The 23,023-nt window shown below is 39.7% G+C and overlaps 1 protein-coding gene across 1 annotated transcript in view; it reads left to right on the top strand.

The window, feature by feature from the left end:
* Positions 1–23,023, top strand: part of SSBP2 (single stranded DNA binding protein 2) — a 93,336-nt gene that overhangs the window by 68,092 nt on the left and 2,221 nt on the right. The window contains exons 6-16 of the mRNA XM_017730823.1: positions 3,315–3,374; positions 5,017–5,083; positions 5,292–5,362; positions 7,438–7,529; positions 11,504–11,552; positions 12,548–12,583; positions 14,467–14,521; positions 16,035–16,105; positions 16,830–16,908; positions 18,058–18,086; positions 20,778–20,876. Of these exons, the coding sequence (XP_017586312.1) occupies positions 3,315–3,374; positions 5,017–5,083; positions 5,292–5,362; positions 7,438–7,529; positions 11,504–11,552; positions 12,548–12,583; positions 14,467–14,521; positions 16,035–16,105; positions 16,830–16,908; positions 18,058–18,086; positions 20,778–20,876 (708 nt within the window). The remainder of the gene's footprint in view (positions 1–3,314; positions 3,375–5,016; positions 5,084–5,291; positions 5,363–7,437; positions 7,530–11,503; positions 11,553–12,547; positions 12,584–14,466; positions 14,522–16,034; positions 16,106–16,829; positions 16,909–18,057; positions 18,087–20,777; positions 20,877–23,023) is intronic.

Here is a 23,023-nt window from a genome sequence, read left to right as displayed (position 1 = left end):
CTTTGCTCTCCCTGTACACAGCTGGATTATTCTTGAGCAGGGAGATAACAAAAAAGTGCTACAACTTCTGGCACCCTCGTTCAAGTTCCTGAACTTGTCCTGCTTTAAAGTACTTCTAACAATTCAACATGAAATGTTGCTGTAAGAGTAGGGACCTTATTAAATTTAACATTTCACATCTTGATTATATTTTGTATTGTCACTATTATTCTAGTATTTTAATACTTTCCTTCTTTTAGGTTTTTGGGATTTTTTTTTAAACTTTCACTGTAAGTTGATAAATGCAAATATTCTGCAGTGACTACACAAGAAGTTTTTCCTTTCTGGCTTCATTTTCACCCAGTTTAGTAGAAGGTTCTTTTTGTCCTTATCTACAGGATAGCAACCTTCAGGATACTTTTTGTGATGCCAAATTAGTGACTTTCATACCTGTGTGTAGGAATACGTTGGTGTCAACATGCTGGTGGCATCTCCATCTCAGCCGTGGCTTAGAACTGTCTTGCTTGCCTGTTTCTTTGTTTTATTCATTTTTGGGGAGTTTTTTGGTTGCTCGGTTGCTTTTAGCTGGGATTTGTTTTGAGTTGGGATTCCCCCCCTTTTTTGTGGTGGCTTGTTTGGTTTTGTCTTGTTTTTTGTTTTTAATTCTGAGAGATTTTGGAGGCGGTTTGATTTTGTTTGTGTGGATTGGGGTTTTTTTATTAGGTTGGGTCTTTTGTGTGTCCTCTGGTTTGTTTTTTTGTTTTGTTTTGTTTGGGTGGTTGGTTGGTTTTTGCTGGGGTTTTTGTTTGTTTGTTTTACAGTGGGTTTTTTCCTGCTTCTCCTAATACCTTATTGTCTCTGCCAGTTCCTGAACTCCATTGGAGAAGTTGATTTTAGCCCCTCTGTCTTCTTCCTATCTGACAGCTAAAGTTGCCTGCTGCATTATTGAATATTTTTCCAGCTTAACTGCAAGACAAATAAGAAAAAATTTCTCCCTGAAAATTCAGTGCGAGCATCCATTTAAGGTGCATTTAAAATGCTGAATTTTGAGTTGACACAAGGCTGAGGCAACAGGCAGAAATGTCCAAGTCTTCATCATGAAAACTCTATATTTTTACCTTCAGAAACAAGATCTGAGTGACCAGTTCAAGGTCTGTGGGCACTGGTTTTGATTTAGCACCAGTATTTGAGCCCATTAAGTTTGGGGGTGTTTGTGCTACAAGAGAAGGGGAAGAAGTTCCCAAGAAGTCAGGGAGAGAGGGATGCCTGATGTAAGAAATGGAAGCCCACAGTGGTTCCTCCCTAAGCCATGGACATTTCAACAACTTCAAACAAAAAAATGAGTAGAAAATGAAAGTAAAACTAGTTCAGAGACTAAATGTCAGGTGTTCCTGTAAGTGACAAGGCAAGTGGTGAATCAACACGTGGCACGAAGTTTCTGCTGCTTGAGTTTGTGTCTTTCAGAATCTGGTGCTCAATAATGTGTGTGAGGACTTTAAAACTGCTGTCACTGTAGAGAAAAACTGAGAGTATTTAACATATTTTCAGTAAAATGTTGGACAGAATTTCTTTGTTGTCTTGAGATATCTTGGTGCAACCTTTCTGTGGACAAACACAATATTGGTAGTGGAGATGGAGAAGTTCAGTCACTGACACAAAAAATGAGAATATTTAAGTTTTTAATGGTAAAATTTTTGTGGTAAACCAAACCATAGGAACTACTTGAAATCTGCTTGTCACTGATTGCAGTTCCACCTGAATTTAAGCGGAATACATAGATACGTGAATATTTACAATATATAAGCCTTGTAAGCTTGGAAGGAGGAGGTTTTTATTACTATTTTTTATTACTATTACACAGTATTAGTAGGGTGGCTCTGCTCTTGAGACATGGCTGAATTGAGAGACACTTCAGATTTCTCTTCTGTGAGTTGCACAGCTGTAAATAAAGTTGAGTTTCGTTTGCTGGAGGAGACGAGTCAAACCCAGGGTCCTCACTGGAGTGGCTGCACTCAGTTGACCTTTGTGGAAATGGTTGAAATTCTAATTTCCTGACACTCCTACTGTTTCACGAGGGCCTCGACACAAGCACAGCCCTTTCTCTTCCTTACCAGAGGTCCTCACCATCAGACAGTGCACACAGGAGCCTCCCTCTTCTACAGCACATCATTTCAAGTATCTTTTTATTAATCTTTTCACAATTGTTATTGAACTTTCTTCTCCAGTTTGTAAACCCTCTGTACTTTAAATTGCTTTCCAGCACTACTTTGAGTATGTGTTTATGTAGGTTACATTTTTTCAGCTTTCATCTGATTCCAGGATGTGAAAGGTTTCATTAATTTATTGATGTAAGATCATAGGAAAAATTCCAGTAGTAATCATTGGTAAAATAATTGCAGTTTCTCTGCAAGCTATTGCTACTCTAAATCAGTCTTTTTTGTCTCTGTGCTCAGTCAAAGGAAACTTTTATCTCTTCATTTTCTTCTGGAGCTGTAGGTACTCCTGCTTGCCAAAGCCATCCTCTTCATCTTCTGTTTAGTCAGATGTTTGTGCCTTTTTCCTGTAGATTTGCCACTCATCTTTTTAGATTTCTAGGTTATCGCCATGCTTCGGGGTGGGATCAGTAGAGAAGTTAAATGTTTTTGCTGTCAGTACCACTCATTTATCTGGGGGACTGGGCTTGTTTGTGGGCTGTGAGGCAGCTCAGGAGTAGCCAAGAGCCCCCAGAACCTCACACAGTGTGGATGGTGTGACAGATTTGTGTATAAATTTAGGTGTGAGAGAGGAGATCCGGAGTGTGAGCAGGGAGGGATGACAGGAGTGCAGCACTGAATTGACGTGGCGACTGAAGCCAGCAAAATTCAAAATATTTGCATCATGAACTGGGAATCTGTGACCCCACCAGTTAAATTTTGTGTTGCTTTTTACTGTATTATGAAAAAGTGAATGAGAAGTATTCATGAATTATTTTGCCCTTCCTTACCTCCAAACTCTCCCAAGAACCCTTTTGTTTTCTATTCCAAAGTTCCCATCTTTTCCCTTTCTGCAGTGGAAAGTACAGATGTCTGATTATGGCTTATTCTTCACTATTAATGCGTTAAGTTGTTTATATTCTGCACTTACAGCTGCTGAAACAAAGTGTTAAATAATTTGTCCTGATAGATGGATTGGCTGAGAAAGTCTGTTTATGTAATACTTCTAAACATTGTGGAACAATGTCCCGAGCTCTCCACGGGAGTGTTTAGGCTGGGTGGGTGTGGACATGGCAGTGACACAGGGTGGCTTTTACAAGATGAGTGGAATTAATCAGCAGTGTTTCTCTTTTTTCCCTGCAGCCTTTCATGTCCCCTCGGTACCCTGGAGGTCCAAGGCCACCTCTCAGAATACCCAACCAGGTAAGGCTTTACCCCCCTGCTGCTCTGCAGGGCCCAGGGTGGGGATTCCCTCCTTGTGTTACTCAGTTCTGTGTAAACTCATCTGCCCATCTCTGTTGGACATACAGATTATATTTATTTCACAGTAAATATGGGGATTATTGGTGAGAAACAGATCTCAGTGAGTGCTCTGTGGCTCCTACAGACACTCTGAGGACTTTGTAAAGGCTTTGAATTCCCAATTTTGTCTCATCTCCATCGGAGGATGTGCAGTGCCAGTGAGACACGGATGAGTAATGAGCTGCTGGTCGTCAGCAGGGACCTTTTTTGGCCCATCTGTGAGAAGAGGGTTCTGGTGTTTTTAAGTTCTCCAGAGTGCAGATAGAGGAGGAGAAAGAGTTGTCAGCAGATGAAAAGCTAAAGACAAGCAGACAAAAAAAACATCAGTGGAGCTCTGAGAGGAAAACTAGGTCATTTACAATGTTGGGAAAGGTTGAAAGGATAAATGGAAGAGGTGGTTTGGTCCAGCTTTGGCTTCCAGGACTGCCTTTCTATTGTCACACTATTCCCCAGGCTCATTTCTGGCTATTTTTTTATATCTGTGTAACACAGTTTCATATTTTGACACTGTATCACCAGAAGATATGAAATCTAAATTTCAGTGAGCTGGATGTATCAGGTGGCAAGACTTCTCCAGGTGTTGCTCTACCTGGTCATGTTTGGAATCACGTTAAGGTACCTGTAGCAGGGCTACTTTCTCACCAGGGCAGGGGGTGACTTAAGTAACCTTGACTGGGTGATCATCTGTGCAGTGCCATTAGTTCTGCACTTCATATTTGATAACATTTTACTGCTGTCACTCAGTGCGTTCCTGGTTTTTGGACTTCCCAATACTACCTTAGCCAGAGGTGTCTGAGCCCCTGAGCCAAGTGTTTGGGTTTCACACCCTGTGTGCCTGAGCAGGTTGAATCCTGGCAGGTGGGTGCTGGATGTGGTGGTTGGAAGCACTGCCAGCCTGCAGCTTTGGTCTCAGGAGTGGTTTTTTCTGCGCACTGTGGTATTTTCAGTCCAGTGTGGAAGCTAATCACATAATCCCAGCAAATTGCAGCTCTTGCTTCATTCACATTGTGCCACGTTCAGGAATTGCTGCTTTAACAGCACCGTCAGTACTCAAGTTACAGCATGGATGGGCAGTGTGTGGAAGCAATAAACTGTCGTGCAGCTTTAAGGCCCAAATTTTGGGTGGTAGTTTGGTCCTGGCATAATGGAAGGTGTCCCTGCCCATGGCAGAGGGATGGAATGAGCTGAACTTTAAGGTCCCTTCCAACCCAAACCGTTCTGAGATTCTGCTCACTCAGGATACATTTTCACTGAAAATGTGGTGGTGCTTTGAAATGCAAAGTAGCACGTTGTGGATCAGCTGCAAAGATCCATTCATAAAAACATTTTTCTACTTGACCCAGCTACAGGTAAAACCATGTTAAAATGAGCTTTAAACCTAATTCAGTAAGCTCAGAGGGCAGATTAATGTGGGGATTTAAAAGCACATTAACTCTTGACTCAGAGGAAACATCCAGGAATTAGGAATGAAATATGTGTGTTGTGTCTTTAACGTGAATTTCAAGGCATTCTGTGGTTTTATGCTGTGTTTTCCCTGCCTCAGGCCCTTGGAGGTGTCCCGGGGAGTCAGCCCCTCCTGCCCAGCGGGATGGACCCCACACGGCAGCAGGGTGAGTGCGGGACCTCTCCACAGCGCTGTCCTCACCAACTGGCACCTTTCTTCCTGAGCTCCAAACCTTTCCGCAGATCCTTAAGCTTTTCTGTTAATTAGAAAGGGATGATTCATTAAAAGTAGCTGCAGAAGGTGCTTGTGTCTTGCATAATTAAATCAGTCGTGCATTGCGTACATAAATAAAGTCTTTTATGTTTTATTCGCAGGTCATCCAAACATGGGTGGGCCGATGCAGAGGATGACTCCTCCAAGGGGAATGGTGCCATTAGGACCACAGGTATTTTCCACAGATGGGTTATTCTTAGTGACAGGCCTAGACTTAGTCTATATTCTCTGTCTTTGCATAGCTTGAAGATGCCCAGGACTTGTTTTCATAATCCCTTTCCAAAACAAACTTCCTGTTTTACAAAAAAATCAGTTCTGAGTTGCAGCTGTACAAAACTGAAATGAAAATCTGTCATTTTCATTAATATTTGAAATTAAAAGAGGAATCCTTTCATTTGCTTTTTTAGAAAAGTGTATGTTGTAATCAAAGAGTGACATTGGCAAGGGAGACCAGGAGTGGGGTAGGTGTTTCCTCCTCCTCCTCCTCCTCATTGATTAAGCTGTTTAGGAGGAAAAGATTAATACCTCTAACTTCACCAAAAATCCCTCTCCAAATTCTGTGAAGTTTTTCTTTCATCCACTGTTGATTTAAATTTTGGTGAGTGCAGGAGAGATTTTAGTGTGAAGTGAGACATCCACATTGCCATTTGTCCCTGCTGTCCACCTCCAGCCTCTCTGTGGCTCTGTCCCAGCAGTGCTCCAAGGCAGGGCACAAACAGTCCTGATGCACCCCTGGCACACAAATCCAGGAGGCTGCTCTGTGTTTTGTCAGCACTGCCAGCCAGCAGCGTGGGTGGTGGTGTTTCACACTGGTTCTGCCAGTGTTTTGTTTCACAGTGTGCTTGTTGTGCCCACACTGTGCATTTTTGCTTCCCCATTTTAGATAATCTCTCTGGTGGCTTCTTGTTTGAATAACAACTGAATTCTAAATGATGGAATAGCTTTGCCTTTCAAGTCTGTTCACAACTGTCTCTACAATTTTGGGTCTTCTTCCTAGAAACCAGTTGTGCAGTTCTTCAAAACAGCTGCTGTGTGTGACCAACAGAACATTATTAAATATATTAGCTACTTTTTTCTGTAGCCCTGAAATGTATTTACCCTTTTTGGGAGTAGAGAAGAAGCTCTGCTGTGCTGCCATATGACATTGAGCTGATCCTTCATGCAGCACCATTAGTCACACAGCAGGCAAATCTCATGCCGCTTTTTATGAGGATAATTTTTCCATTTTTGCTGTCATTTAAGATGCAGTGTTTTTGTAAGCTTCTTCTTTCTTGTGCTCAGCGTCCTAACCAACTCAAAATTTAAGTCCACAAAACTTAAGTTCACAAATGACTCCATAATTGAATCACCATCTACCTGGGCCACCAGGCTCTGCAGAGAGCATCACTGCTCTGAAAGAACATCTGTATGGGTGGCCCTAATGGCAGTGCTGTTATTTGAGGGCAAAGGAGTACATCTGCTTAGGATTAGCAGTAATTACAGTCAGAAGTTAGATTGTCCGGTGAGACAGATTGTTCTACTTGTATTCCACTGAATAAAAATAGGTGTAATTTGTTTTTTTGTGTAAGTAGTGCAGTCAAACTTTGGTCATAATATCAGGAGATAAATTCAGATTTCATGGGCCTTGGGAAATTAATTTGTTAGCATTGCTATGACGTTAATTGCCATATTAAATGCTCTCCATGATTATCACATTTGATTATCACAGATCTGGGATACTGGAAGGTGTCCCTGCCCAGGGCTAGGGGGTGACACTGGATGGGCTTTAAAGCCGCATCCTGGGATTCTGTGATTTATTAGAATTGAATAATGGAAAGAGAAATATAACGGTACATTTGAAAAGTTATATCGTATGGTTTAATTTTATGCAAACACAATGAAATGTAATTAGAAATAATACGGTTTGATATCTCAGAATCTTAGTCAGGGTTTCTGACTTTGAATAGCCTTGGTTTAAAAGTTGAATTCATTATAAAAACTGACCCTTGCTGGCCATAAACTTGAGCTCAATACATGTAAATTGTATAATTCCTCCTGAAACCATTTTAACCATTCTTAGCCAATTTCTGTTGTTTGTAGTTTTTTCTCCTCGGGGTTAATCATCTCGTTTTTTTAAGTCACCAGTCAGGGAATCCTGAAAGCATGAATGGCATGGCCTGTCCTGGCAGCAGTTGCACAGGGATGTCATTAACCTGCTGTCCTTTCTTTCCCCCTCCTCTTTGGTTTTGTTTTTTTGTTTTGTGGTAGTCTGACCCTTGGTTGTCGTTGCAGAACTATGGAGGTGCCATGAGACCCCCTCTGAACGCTTTAGGTGGCCCGGGGATGCCTGGGATGAACATGTAAGCACAACATAAATCCTACTGTACTTAGAAAATTACTGCATTGCAGAAGGAACACTTGGGATGGATAAGGCAGGGCGAACATGCTTTGATGACCAATAAATGCAGTTCTAAGCAGTGAACCCACAGTCTTACAGGAGCCTTGGCTGTCCTAACAAGTCTGTACAAATACTCAGTTTCTTTCACAGATCAAACTTCAAATACTGGGAATATTTTGTCTATGTAATCACTGATATATCCTTGTATGCATTTTAAAAAATGACACTATTTATATTTCTACTTACTAAATATCTTGTGAGGAATGGTTCTTCTCTGCAAAATAAATCAGTACTTAATTGAAGCAAAATAGCCTTTGTCTGGAACTATTTATAAGAAAAAGAAGGACACATTTGCTTTGAAAGTCTTCCTCAATTGCAGTTTTCATTTCCTTAACTACATTTATTTCCAGTCTAAACAGATAGATGAGCTTTACAGATATGAGAGTATTTTTGTCAGTGTTTCTGTGTATTTGTGGGTCTGGATCATCATCTGGTAAAACTGGATATAATCTGAGTTGAGATCTATTTCAGGCATGGATTTAGCCATGGCAGGGTGTTGTGCCTTGTATCCCTGAAGACAACCCCCTTTTTAAGTGTGTAGAAATACTTCAGATGTAACATTAAGAAAAGAGTAAAGATTTCTATACGCTTTTCTCATTATATCATACCCGTTTTTATAGAAAATGCAAATAAGAAATGTTAATTTTCATTTCAAGTAAAAAGTTTCCACCCTGAAAAGTTCAAAGAGGTACAGAAATAGATAATGTGATTTAAAAAATCCACCATACCTCTAATATATTTGGATTTCCAGACCTACACTGAATTCTTGAAGCACATAAATTAAAATCTGAAGTTGTGTGTTGCCCTATCATAGACATCACATATGGGGATTCAAGACAATTGTAGGAACCATCCTGAGGGTAGGCACTTACGTTTTTCAATTAAATTGATGTGGAAAAAATATTTGGGCATTTGCAATTCAGTGTGAGTCAAGTATCAGGACTGTAGAGGCTTTCCTCCGCTCAAGACGGAATTAAAAAGAAAAGGAAATCTACTTTCCAGAAGTAAAATTGAGGGACAGGTAAGATATTTTGAAACTATTTATTGACTTAAATGAGAGTTTGCACAGGAAAAGTAAGAAAAGAGTTTCCTGGATGATAAAAAGATTTCCTGGCCTACCAGAAAGACAGAAGATGGATTGAAATACTAATATTGCTGCTTTTTATAAGCACATTTTATCAGAGGGGTTGCTCTGAGTTGGGATTCTTTTAATTGTGTTTTCTGGACATTAGAGTGTTTTCTTACTGTAAATTTACTGCTGTCACTGGAATGTTAGTGAGGCCTTGTTTCTGTCCAGGATCAGACTCAGGGCTGGCCTGGGGGCAGTGGCAGAGGATGGACCCAAATGTGCTCTCTGTGTTACCCCTCGCCCTTTATCTCAGTGCAGGAGGCAGCAGTGGGGTCATCTGGGGAAATCACGTTTCAGCTGCACATAAGGATGTCTTTCATACCTGAGTGTTTTCTTTACATGACTTTCTAGTGTTCTGTTCTTTTTTTCTTGGATTTTTGGCAGTGTTAAATACAAAAATGTGTGCTCCACAGAAACAGCTGCTGTTTGAAATCCAGCTTTTCCTCCTTGGAAGGTGTGAAAGGAAGCTGCTTTGGTTAAGGGCAGAGTATCTGCCAAATAAAATGTTACCATTTTTCTGGTTGAGAAAGTGTTCTTTATGGCCAGAAATGGCAGCCTGAGGACTCATAAGGCAGCATTTCAGTCTGTATAATCCACAAATGCAGCACTGCTGGGTAGCTCCTTGCTTTGTCATCAATAACACCATCAGCCTTCTGTTGGACACAGCTGATGCACAGCCCATGTTCTTCCACAGAATAACTTCATTTTAGCTGTAGGTTTTTTAGTTGGAACTTGACGTAGCCATTTTTAGGAAGATTTCATGTCTCTGCCAGTTTTTGGAACAAAAAGGCAGATTTCAGGGAGCAGTGTTACATTTCACTGGTGATTTTTAACACCCCGTGTGACCCTTTTAATTTCAATTCACAAACTTGAGTCTAGATGTTTCATTTCCTGATGGAATATATTCATCTCTTGGGAAACTAAAATTTCAGACTTTTATTTTTTCAAGCCAGCTTTGATGTTAACAGGACAAACTCTAAAAAATTGGTGCAGGCCAGCTGAAATTGGTCATACTTGCAGATACTTCATTAATTATTTTGGAATCGGTACTTGTATGGTGTTTTATGGCCCTGTCGGTCCTTCCAATATAAAACATTTAGTGGAAGGCAAAAGACCTGCTTGGATTGAATTGGGGAAAAAAATTCAGTTTGTAGGTTTTTATGTGTGTTTTATAAGCACTTGGCTCCACAAAATCCATGCAGCTTTCCAGCAGATTCTGCTGCAGTGATTTCTAAGTCTATACTGAAAGCTGTCCAATAAATCTGAAAATTCCAACAGCTTTTTAGATGAAAGGTGAGTTGCCATGTCTCAGTGTAAATTTCTGAGTTTCCATATTCCTGTGGCTTAACCCAGTCATGTCTCTGAGCCAGTACATGTCACAGAAATGAGTGTGAGCATTTGGGGTGAAAACAGCCTTTAAGTGTTACAAATATTCCTGGTTTTTCTGAAAGAGAGGATCCAATAAACCAATGAAAGATAAAAACAACAGGAGAAAAAACCCAGTTAATATTTCACCATGTGATCATCAGCAGAGGAGAAATTGCTGAATATCTGAGCTGAGGAGCATTTCCTTGCTCAGTCTTTCATTGAATGAGGCAGAAAAGACCATACAAACATTCTTGATTTCCAGCATTCCAACAATAATGGCAGTGGAAATAAGTAAATTTTCTCTTGATTTGTTTTTGAGAGAGTTCCTTTATAGTTTCATCAACAACGTAATAAAAAAAAAATAAGATTCAATATTAAATCCCTCAGGCAATGTATGCACTTAATAGTTTTTATTTCTTCAAGACCTAGAAAACTTTCAGAAATCATTAGTAAAGGGTGATTCTTTCTCTCTGTTTAAGTCTCTCTCCCATGCCTGGTGAGCTGCAGTGGTTAATGTTGCTTTTCTACAGCTAATGAGGCCAAAATGCCATTTTAGATGTGAAAGTTTTGTCATCTCTGCCTCTCCATTGTCACGGCCTTCAAAAAGTGATTCAGTCTCGTTTATAAACAACCAGGAGCTCTTAGTGCTCCCAGAAATAATTATGGGTTTGAGACATTGTGATGGTAAACACAGAGATTTTACCTCTGCTGTGTCTGAGTTCCCTCTGAATTGTTAAGAGAGGAAGCCTCATCCCCAAACTATTTTTCTGGGCTTAGCTGAGAGTGAGGAACTTAAAATAACAGCAGAAGTTGTGAGAAAAACCCTCTGAGGGTTTTCTGGGTTTAATACATGAAATTTATTATCATGACTGGTGTTGTTATCATCATGATCATCATGATCATCTTCATCATCATATAGGGATCATAGCAACATATTTTGTATGGCTTGTTCTTTTATAAATTAGGTGTTCGCAAAACATTTATTAGCTAATTGCACAAGTTTTACTAATGAAACATGACTGTATTGCAGTATTTTAGATCCATGGTAAATGCATGCATCCTCAGTACTTCAGGCATGTGCTTAATTATGTGAGCAAGATTACTGGTTTTATGACTGAACACTTATTTATTTTATGACTTAAATTTATTTTCTGAGTCATAAATAAATTAATCAATTCACCAGATTATTAAATAGCAGTGCAACAACAAGAATTCTGCTCTTCATTTTAACTTGGGGTAGTTATGGTTTGTAAACACATTTTAGTTTGAAAAAAGCCACTTTCTTCCTTCCTCTGGAAACAGGTTATTCAGATTTTTTCCTCAGAGAATGGTCAGAGGATGGGGATGTTCTGTGTCTCATCATTCATCTTCTGTTTCAGGGGTCCTGGGGGTGGCAGACCTTGGCCAAACCCAACCAATGCCAATTCAGTAAGTAAATATTACAAATATATTTGACATCTTCCTGTATTTAGGGAAGTACCTTCACAGCAGGCCCAGCAGTGCCGTAATATAAAGGCTGTTCTGGGGTCCTACATGAACAGCAGTGTCTGGTATTTCTCCAGAAGGCAGAAAAATCTCATTTTCTTTCAGGGATCATTGGTTTAAGCATGTCCATTTTTAGCACTTGCATTTGGACAAGGTGGGTCTGGCTTGCCCTGTTAAACAGTTTTTTCTGGTTTTCTCACTTCGGGCTTTTTAATTGTATTAGTGAAACTCTTCTTCAGTTTTCTTTTGCATGTACTTGACTAAAATGGGTATTTCTTAACTGATAGTCAAAGTCTTTTCAGTCCCTGAAATCAGTTGGCAAGTCCAACAATAGATTCATTTGTAACAATCATTTGGCTGACAAGTTGTCTGTAGAGAAATTTGTGTTTGTCAGTACAGTTGCTCCTCCCACAACAGCACTGGCCTGTGTTCCTTTGGACAGAATAATTGCAAAGGCTGTAACACAGAAGACAACCAGATTATTCACAGGATTTCTCCAGGACACTGCCCTTTAAAAAAAACATAAATAAAAAATGCAAATAAATACCAGTGTCTTCTAAGGTGAAAGATGTGGTAGCTTCTTTTCCTTTTATGGTCAAGATTTTAATCAAAATTTGGTATCTCTAAGAACACACAAATTCAGTTCATGCTTGGCTGTGAACTCCTGCTGAGTGAAATGCAAGTATGTGCTGCCTAAGTTCATAAACCTTATCAACTACATTGCCTTAATAGTCTTATACCTTAGCATTTTAATACTTTAATTTATAGTTAATATTTTCAAATTGCTGAAGAGAGGTGTTTATTTTGACAACAGAGGCGTTTCCCCCCACGATCGTAGCTGCATCTTTAGTTTCTGTAATTAAATGAGCACTAACCCGCAGCTGCCTGGAGCCCCTCCCAGCGCAGAGGGAATCACAGCTTTTCTGTTGATGTTACAGATACCTTATTCCTCGGCGTCTCCTGGGAACTACGTGGTGAGTACCTGTGTGTGTGTGCCTGTGTGTTTGTGGGACACCACGTCTTGTTCAGGCAGAGGAACAGCAGCCCAGATGTGGAGGGGAGCCCCCGTGTGTTGGCTGGGAGCTGAACATCTGGCCTGCACCGAGGGTTTCCAGCTGGCCCTGGTACAGATGTGGCTGTTCGTTACCAGAGTCGTCATCAGCCTGCTCCTAATTGCCCTCGGTGCTGCTTCACTTGAGAAAACATTCCTGTAGCTAACACAGTGTATTGTCTTCAATAATGAAGGACAAAAAACCCCTTGGCTTTCTCAGTTAAAACCATGCTGTGTGGGAGTTTCTGAACTTCTACAGGAAAAAAGTGTTTACGTGTAGTGCTGGATTTTGTTTCTGTCACCAGAGATTAACTTTGCTGATTATTTTAGATTCTTTATGTTGTTGTTGCTGTTGTTCTCAGCTTATTTGTATGTCTGAAGAGCTCTTCTAAGGCAGATTGTTTAGTCTGATTTTGCCACATGAACAGGACTGGTGTCACAGGGTGACGAGGGAGGATTATATATTTAAAGCAATTTATTTTGTGCTTTATTTAGACAATTAGCAGTGGAAAAGGTTATGATTCTTGCAAGTGTCTATAACTGTAGCTGTGATTTCGTCACAATTTAGTGGAAGCAGTCAAGATTTGCTGTCCCCAAGTCAGTTCTTTCAATGCAGAACTTCACAGAGCTCTCTCTGTTTGGAAGACATTTTGTGGTTTTGCCACATTCCATTTTTGCAGAATTTAACAACATTTGGGGAATATTTGACTTCATGGACAACAAATGTTTGAGGATGAGGGATGGGCCAGAGAGCTCCTTGAAAAGGTTTATAGTGAAAAGATTTGTAATCTGGATTTATTAACTTTGAGAACTTAATACAATTAATCTATGTATAATATTTTAATATATAGTAATATATAAGCTTATCTACAAATATGTAAGTGTATATAATATGTATAAATATACAAATGTATACTCTCTTTATACATAAATAAAATTATATTCTCAGAGTGAAAATAGTTGATACCAAGAGGCTTTCTAAGAGAAGAAAATACACAAACAAGGAGAGTAAAAGCAAATTTACAATGAGATGCAAAAGTTAATGAAGACAAGTAACTTTTCTCATGAATGACCAGTTAGTTGTTCCTGCATCTCTTTATGTAATGTTGAAAAATATACAGAGAGAGCCCTTAAAAAAATCAAGTTTGTGAGCTTAGTACACAGGTATATGAATACAAAGTGGATGGAGAGCATGTGATGCCTAGAGGGTCATGTAGGTATGGGTAAAATGTGGATATGTATTTATGGATAAAAAGTATGTGGATAGATATCCTGTAAGCAGACAGGAACAGCCAAACCCTTGTAATTGCTGCCACTGAAAAGATATCCCTGCCTGAAACAGAATATCTGCTATTTTAAATTATAACAAAAGAGATAAAGTACAGTAATAGTCATATGGCAATGGAAATAATAATTATTACTAGCAATCTATGTATGTTTTATTATGGAAAGTCAACATTTATTGTCTTTTATTGATGCAGGCATTTTTAGCACAGTGGAAGTTGCTAGTTTTTCATGTTACCTAAAGATATTAGGGGTTCTGGAAACATAGGAAGCAAGATGTTGTGTTTCTGTTCTTAGTAAATGCTTAGGATGATTAGAATAAAATCCCTGGAGAACCCTAAAACTCTTGTTTGACAATCGGAGCATTTTGTGTTTCTTGGACTTGATCAGATTTGTGACATGGAAATACCCAAAACATAAAAAAATATATGTCCCTTGATGTTTGGATTTTTTTGGTGTGTCTCTTTTAGCTTTAGTCTAACCTTTTATTTCATGCTAACTGACAATTTTTCCTTTCTCCAGGGTCCTCCAGGAGGTGGAGGGCCACCAGGAACACCCATCATGCCTAGTCCTGCAGGTACTGAAATACACTTGGAAACAACAAAATTACAAGGGATTTTAGGAAGTACACGAGTTATTTTTTTAATAAAGAATCAGATAACTCTAAATTATGGGGTCTGTATTTCCTACATCAGTTTCTTTTTCCCTACTTGCTGATGTCTCCAGCTCAGGGAATTTTCCTAACTGGCCATAAAAACTTATGCACAAGTATAATGACTTCATTAACTAGAATTCCAGGGATTTAAATATTTAAATATTATATTTTTATAAAAATAAAAATTAAAAACAGAACCAAATAAAATAAAAACACTCAGAAAATGAACAAGTGAAAAGCAACCTAAGGTAAATATATGTTGAAGTTCTGTTTCCCAAAGCATGAAAACACTTAGAAATTGGCCCCTGTGAGTTTTGTGAAGGTATTTACTCACCTCTGAGACCAACAGCTCAAGGATTCCCACAGCCCAGCCATCCCATGTGTTTTTGACACGAGCCAGCAGAACATGGGGAAAGCCAGGGATGTGTGTGGACAAGGAACTTGTTGCCTGTCTCAGTGAATGTTGAAAACAACTTTATAGGCTGATTTTACTTTAGGCTAAAAGCTCTTGTGTTCTCCCTTTTCCTCAGACAGCATATTTGACTGTTCTAGTGTGATACACAGGGCTCTGCATATAGTGGAATTATTTGCTTAGATTAATGCTTAGAAAATCATTTTGGAAAGATTAATTGGTAGACAGAAACCTTGATACCTTCCTGTTGTATGTACAAGACCATTGGGTGTGGAATGGTCTTGCGGAGGGTCTGGGTACGAGTGCTGAGCTCTTTTCATTCTCTGTGCAGATACTGATTGTCCAGAGTTGCCAATATTTTTTTTTAAATCGTGCTATCCCCTTGGGGATGCATACAGACTTTTTTCAGGTCATTCTCCTTTCAGTTTCTGTCATTTTGGGGGGCTTTTTGCAAGCATTGCACCAGGCTGTACCATGAAGATGTATCAGCTAAAGACTCCTTCAAGAGTGAAGGATCTTTGCACAGCGTTCCACTGAAGAGCTGGATATATTCAAAATCATATGGACTTGACAGGGATGAGAGTACTGTAACTCCCAGTCTGTGCAAGGAGAAGCTTTTTATCATTTATTACAGATGGAAAACAAATTACAGGAAGCGTTGATAAGAAAAAAAGTCCTGTTCTATGGATAATATTGAAGATGAGTGAAGAAATTTAGAACTCCAGGAAACAGGGTTTATGGAATTAAATAGTTACAGATTCTTGGTGATTTATAAACCTTTCAAAAGTCATGCATATAACTAGAGCACAGAAGTAGTCACCTGGGGACCATGGCAATTATTTCTTTTCATAGCCCTGTTGTGTGGCAGCAATGGATAGAAAGGGAATAAAATCTTCTGTTATATTGCCGCTGTGTATGGGATTCAGGCACAGTAATAATATGAACAAAATGACAGGAAATGGATGAGGTGAGTAATTTTATTGAAAAGTGTATTTTAGCACTTAAAATAATTTCTTATTACAGATTCAACCAACTCTGGAGACAACATGTACACTTTAATGAATGCTGTGCCACCTGGGCCCAACAGACCTAATGTAAATATGAATCTACTTAACATCCTTCTTTGAGTAGTCCAGCCTTTTGTTTATCCAAACACTGTGTTTCCATCAGCTATCATTATTGCTAAGCTTTCCATTTTTATGGGTGGCTCTTTATGGGCCTCTGGGAAAAAAGTGCTAGTAGAACTTAAATGTATATAGATATGCTAAATCATTATGCAGTAAACTGTAGATTGTTTGGCTATAATGGCAATGTCCTTTAAATGTGTGAAGAGCTAAATTTAAGGTTAATTACTGGAATTGGACAGAAACTGCTCAAGCTGTGAAGGTGATGTGGAGCTTTCCAACTCTGTATAGGTCAGGTGGGGTTTGAAAGCTGTTAATTAATCACGAATGGATTTAAGAGAGTTATGAAAGTTCCCTATAACTTCAATGGGGGTAGGGCTGAGTTGCCAGCAGCAGTCTGGGAAGTTATACAAAAAGCATTGAGGTAAATAATAGATTATTATTTTGTTGGCTTCCAGCCTACAGAGATGACAGTTTCCAAAAACCATGAAAGTGAGCAAAAACAATGCTGTTTTTCAGTCTTCACATGAGAGACCTTCTCTTAAAGGTCTGAATGGGACTTGAGAGTCTCTTCTCATTCAGAGCTGAGGATTTTTCATTACTTTTTTTTCCCTCTTCTCCTGAGGAATATTCTCTCTTTATTAGGTTGTGTGAAAAATAATTGTACAGTTTTTAATGCCTGCTCCTCTCGTAGTTTCCACTGGGGCCAGGCTCAGATGGACCCATGAGCGGACTGGGTGGAATGGACTCACATCATATGAATGGATCATTAGGTAATGCTAATAGTAAATATTGCCAATGTGGTGTATTTTCAGTGACAGTGCTATTTTCTGTGACTAATTCTTGGGAGTTCTGTGGAAGACAGTATGTAAAAATGTATGAAAAAAGTTGTAAGTACATCAGTGAGATGAAGGGAGTGACTTGAAGAGGCTGTGGCAATAAAAAAAAAAAAATTGAAGCTCACTGAGCAGACTTGTTGTGAACAACGAAAATTCAGCATAGGCATCTATCTCCTACTGAAAATTACTTTTTTTTTTAGGAAATCATGTCCCTGAAATTTTAGATTAGTTTATATAAGGACACTTTTACAGCCTTTCTTTACCTATTACAATCCTAAAATGGGCAGTTGGTTTAACTAAGAATGATGCACATTGCATTCAAATCAATGAAAATCTCTGTGAGAGGCAGCCACGCCTTTTTCTGTTGCTTTCTACAGTGACAGAAATTATTTCTCCTTAGCTAAAATGAAAAATTGAATTGAAACAGTTATGGAAGGATTTTACATGTACATAGCATGTAATTTATCCTTTTGGTCCATGACAAAATAACTCTTGATAACATCTATGTATCTGACGTTTTTAGAGAGAGAAATCATATTCCTTAGGAGCCCTAATTTGCCTGGTTGTATGAAATACTTATTTCAGTCCTCTCCCACAGCTCCATTTGTGATTGTTTTGCTGTGAGACTCTTCTAGTTTTGTACTCAGTACTCTTCCAGAATTTGTCTTTCCTGAACATATGTGTCTTTTGCTGCTAAAAGAATGCTTTTCTGTGTTCATCCATCCTAAAGTTGCATTTCCTTTATTCTTGGCTTTACCTGAGGTGAGACCTACAGCATGTGAAAAAAACCCTCGATTAGTTTTCAATAGTCTTGCTCTCACTATATTTAATTTCATTTGGTTTCTGTTACTCTGCACATCAGGATCATCTGGTTTCTTCTAAGAGCTACTCTGTACATGTAGTGCAGCAAAAGTTGACAAGAGCCCCAGACTGATGGAGTTGATTACTCTGTACCGCCTGTAAACTTTTACTGAGTTGGTTATGTTTTAAAATGTTAATGTTGCACTGTGTGTTTTCTATGAAAAAATTATTGGTTTAGCTTCAGCTCAAAACTAACTGAGCAATTGTCTGTTTTAATTTCAGGCTCAGGAGACATGGACAGTATTTCCAAAGTGAGTATCTAATCAAATATTTGGAATTTTTAGAGGGTTTCACTCTAAACTAATTTCCTTTGTCTCCATTATGAATCTTTTTTTAATGCAGATTCATGTTATCATATTCTATATAATTACCTCCAGTTCAGAATATGATAGATCATGTTGTAGTCTTTGATACTCTTAAAATAAATGAAACCAGTTCTAATAATCAATTCTAGTCAAATGTAAAGTTGGGGCAATCTCCTTAAGGTGTTCCAGGATTGGGTTTGTCACCTCTGCAAGGTAATGTTAATATCTTAATCCTCAGGATAAATTCCCAGAAACTAGATTAGGAAGCAGTTTCAGAAGAAGCACTGTTTTGATATCACAAACATTAAATAGCTGGAAATGGATGTGAGTTTAATCTGCAGGGATTTTGCATCTACAGAAATAATACTTGAATGCGTCACTTCAGTAAAAATAAAAGTGCTGTGGACGTGATCGTCATTAACTCAGGATTAATGAGCTGATGTGGTATTGGTAAAGAGGCATAAATAAAGAGGACCCTGTGTTCTTAAAACATTTTCAGACTCTGCACAAAGTAAAGTGATGCATGGAAAAGACCACATTGCCTTGGCTGTGCTGTGCTGGGCTGTGCAGTGGTGGGTTCAATGAAACCCTTCTGTGAGATAACCAGCATACATCATTTTTTTAATCAAAGTCTGTGTTTTTTCTTCAGTATTTTATTGCAAAGTGTAGCATTTTTAAGGGAAAAAGCCAAAACATTTCCATTCCCTTGGGATAATTTTTAAAGCCAGTATTGCACTTGTAGCTATTCAGCGCTGTGCTGGTGCAGGTATCAGTAGCTTTGAAAGCTTGGGTCCAAGACAATTTACCTGGAAGTCTCATGGAAATCACATTTCATCTATGTGGTTTTTAAGTAACGAAAAGGAAAATGGTGTTAATTTTGCCTGTAACACAGTTGTCCATAGCAAATGGATCCGGTCAGTCTTGGCAGAATCGGTACAGCTCACGGAATTCCTAGCTTTTTAGAGAAGATTTTGATTAAATTAGCTGAATGGTAGAACATAAAGTTTTTTATGAAGTAGATTAAGATGAGGGCAGTAAATTAACTGAAATTATGCATATTAAATAAACATTAATAACCTGCATTTATTGCAATGCCCATGGAATTTGTGCAGGCATCAGGCGTACTCTTGCTTTAGAAAACCCGAGTTGGAGCTAGAGTGCTGGACCCCAAGTGGTCACAAAAGCAGCCTGAGGGAGTCTCTAAAACAGGATTTTTTTCAGGAATTTGGCCCTTTGGGGCTGGCATGCTGTAGCAACGGCAGAATGTCAAACTTAGTTCTACACAGAGCAAGATAAAATAGGGGAAATCCTCCAGGAATGAGCAACAGTGCAGAGCATAAATGAATGTGACAAGGTCTTTGTATTCCTGGATTTTACGGGCAGAGGGAGTGATGTGATTGTGTAGCCTGACCTCCTGTGTAACACAGGCAATGGACTCCCCTGAGTTAATGCCTGCTGAGGGTACAGCAGCAGTTCAGGGTTCAACCTTCTCCGCGCTGTGGGGCCCTGAATTTCTGGTGTACCTGATGGACTGATGTTAATCACCTCGTTAGGCTTTTAGTTGTCTTTGATGGGCATGTTGTCCAGTGGCCCTGGGGATCACAGTTTTGGAAGCAGTGAATTAGACTGAAGAAAGAAGAAGGGCTAAGGCAGGGCTTTTGACCCAACTCTGAGCTGCATTTCAGATGCTGGTAAAGAAGTTCTGCTTGCATGTCATGTACATAATTAGTTTGGTATTTATATTTATATTTATATTTATATTGCATTCTGTTTTTCTGGGTTAAAAAGAAAGGCAAGGAAAGAACTGTGATAGATGTAAGGATTTCATTTTGAGATCCATGGTTTCACTACTCCTTTCCCCTTACTTCTGTTTTTCCACCATGTGTCTTTAAGTAGGAGATGTAACAGTGATGGAAAGAGGATTGCCCATGGTTCAGTTACTGCAAACCAGCTTTGTAAGAGCACCTGACTAATTGTAGTGGGTACAATTACCATGTGTGAGCTATTGAGGCAGAATAATTTCTATGGCAATCACCTTGTTTCACCCATTCTCCTTTTGAAGTTGCAGAGGCAGTTGTGCACTGGCTGTAAGAAAAGGAGTAACAATTAATTTTTGGGAGGCTTTAGGTTGTTACTATTTCAGTACATTGTGACCACGATGAGCAGACCTCAGGCACAGGCCTGTGCAAAGCTCTGTGCAGACCAGATCTGCCTTTAAATACATATTTTGTCTATCTTTAAGTACAAACTCGTACCTCACATATGTCAGGGCTCACAGACGTGGCTGCATTCAACCACATGATTTAATATGAGCTTCCTCATATCCCTGCTGCAGCCTTTTATAGCTTTTCTTGACTTCAGCAGAAGCAGATGCTGACTATAACCTGAAAATGAGGCACAGGTAAATAATCCTTGCTTCAGGAAAGAGAACATTACTTAACAGGCTAAAATTAGTGACTGAATCATGCAGAACCCTGCTGGGGCTGATTTTTCATCCTTGAGAAGCCCAGTGCACTGCACAGTGCACCTAAGTGCACCAAGTGATGTGTGGAGCATGCCCTGGGCACACCTGGTGAGGCTGGGAAGTGAACTGAAACCTTCAGCACTGAATCTGTATTTTACAATCTTATTTAACAGAACTCTCCCAGTAATATGAGCATGAGCAACCAGCCTGGCACTCCCAGGGATGACAGTGAGATGGGTGGAAACTTCCTAAACCCCTTCCAGAGTGAGAGTGTAAGTATTTCATTACCTGGGTTGTTGGGTTGCAAAGGTGGACCTGTATCTCTGGCCTTTTGTTTCGAAAAAGAAAATTTACAAGTTTTGTAGTGTGCTTGTAGTGCAGTGCTGTGTCTTGCATGGTTTTTAATAGCTTCTGAAAGTACAGTATTGATTTGAATAAAAAATACTGTGCAAAAGAGAGGTGAAGCTGGAAAAGGTGGGAGGCATAGATTTACTGCAGAAACTTTTTCTGGGCTATGAGATCAATGAAAAAGCAGGGTTTACACTGAAGTATGTGATGAGAGCACCAGTAGATTCCATGTTGCAAAGATGCAGAGTGCTGTTGCACCTATAAAAGGCAGAGGTTCCCACTATAGTGTTCATTCTGGGGCAAATTATGCTTTTTCTAAGAATGGATAATGGTCAAAGCAGCAAAATGTGGTGTAAACAGTTCACAGAGCAGGACTGTGGTATTGTCATAGTTGTGTGCCTGAAGCTGGGTTTCTAAATCCACGTCTAGGTCCCTGAATAGGAGAGTAACCTCATTACCTATGCCAGTGGTGAACTGCAGCTCAATAAACAGCTTCTGTTGGATCACAGCATAGTTGAGTTCCATGGAAAATTTCATGGGAATCAGATTTTAGGGCTTTTGGGAGGTTTTCTTTTTTAGCTAGTGAAAAGGAAGAGATTCTCTCAGTTAGCTGTTGGTGGGCACACATTCAGGTTGTGTGGAGTGTTGAAGAAAACTGTCATACACAACCTAAAAAGAGCAATGTTTAATATCTGCCAAAATGGCAGTAAACTCAGAACCTTCATGAAATGTGGTCCCCGTTCCCAGCAGCCCTTGGCTCCCAATCTGTCACACTCTGCTGTGCTGAGGGCAGGCAGGGTCACTGAAACAGGGCTGTGGGAACAAGAGCAATCAGTGGTACTCCAGAGAAAATCTGTGTTCCCAGACATTTGCTGGGTTCTGGGTGTTTTTGTGCTGCCTGGAAGAGCCAGGGGCTTGGATTCCTAAGGGCTTTGTTGAGATGTGTGCCTGCAAGGCAGGAGTGACACATGCCTGTCTGCTCCCAGGGACTGCTGTCTCTCTAACATGGGTTGCTCTGTTGCCCTGGGGAACTGCTTTGCTTTCTGATCCATATTTTGCCACTTGGCTGCTCAGAATAGGCGTTATCATGGAGTCCTTTCTCCAGTAGATTTGCTCTTCAGTTCACCGGGAATTTTGGTTAGGGGTGGGTAACAATGCAGGGCTTAATAACAAGTTAAAAATCCTAAACACCTTGAGACCGTGGTTTGACTTCTTTCCCAAAGTGATCCCCCAGATACCCTGGCTCAGATACAGGAAATTACTTGAGCAGGTGCTTTGCCTTAAGCCTTGGAGCTGGTAGTCAGACCTGTGTAGTTTATGTGAGGGGGAAGACCCATCTAAAATGTTTTTTCTATGTGCTTAGACACTTGGAAATGGCCAGCTTGGAAGTCAAGACTTGGCAGGATATTTGTGGCACATGTGGTTTTGCACAGGCAAATTTATATTTCCTTTTTCTTATCTTCCTGCATTTGAACATTTTCCTCTGCTTAGAGGATTTTAGGCCAAATTAGGTGTTTTATGCAGTCCACAGTTTTCAATTTAAGAACAAATTATGTTGATAGATGTGCATTTCTTCTAGGCGTTGTGGTGTCCCTTTAATGAAGCACTGCTAACCTGAGGGTAGCTGTAGCTTGGGTAAAGGCTGCAGTTCAGTTTGTGTCACTGCAATAGTGTGATGAGGTGATTGAATTTTTGGTTCACATAAAGGAGAATGACCACTGGTCCCTGATTCAGCTTGCCCCCCCTAAAATTGCTAACACAAAATAATACAGACCAAAAGCCTAATTTAATCACAGTCATACATATCTTTGCTTCTTTCTTCCCATAAAGTAATAAAAAAATTCTCCAAAATCTTCCTGTGGTTCAGCTACGCATGAGTGCAGCCAGTCTACCTGAGACTAGGCACCTGCCTAGGTAAATTCCCCAGTAGCCAGCATTGGCCAGGAAAGGGTGTGGAAAGCCTCAGTAAGGCATCGGCTCATCACAGCACCCAGGTAACACCAAAACAGCCCTTAGGAGTTGCCTTTGTCAGCAGTAGCCATATTTTTGCATGAGAGAAGCCCAACAGAAG

The sequence above is a fragment of the Corvus brachyrhynchos genome, unplaced genomic scaffold (assembly GCF_000691975.1).
Source record: "Corvus brachyrhynchos isolate BGI_N302 unplaced genomic scaffold, ASM69197v1 scaffold144, whole genome shotgun sequence".
Lineage (NCBI taxonomy): Eukaryota > Metazoa > Chordata > Aves > Passeriformes > Corvidae > Corvus > Corvus brachyrhynchos.
Note: the sequence above shows the minus strand (reverse complement) of the source record. Positions and strands in the feature narration are given on the sequence as shown.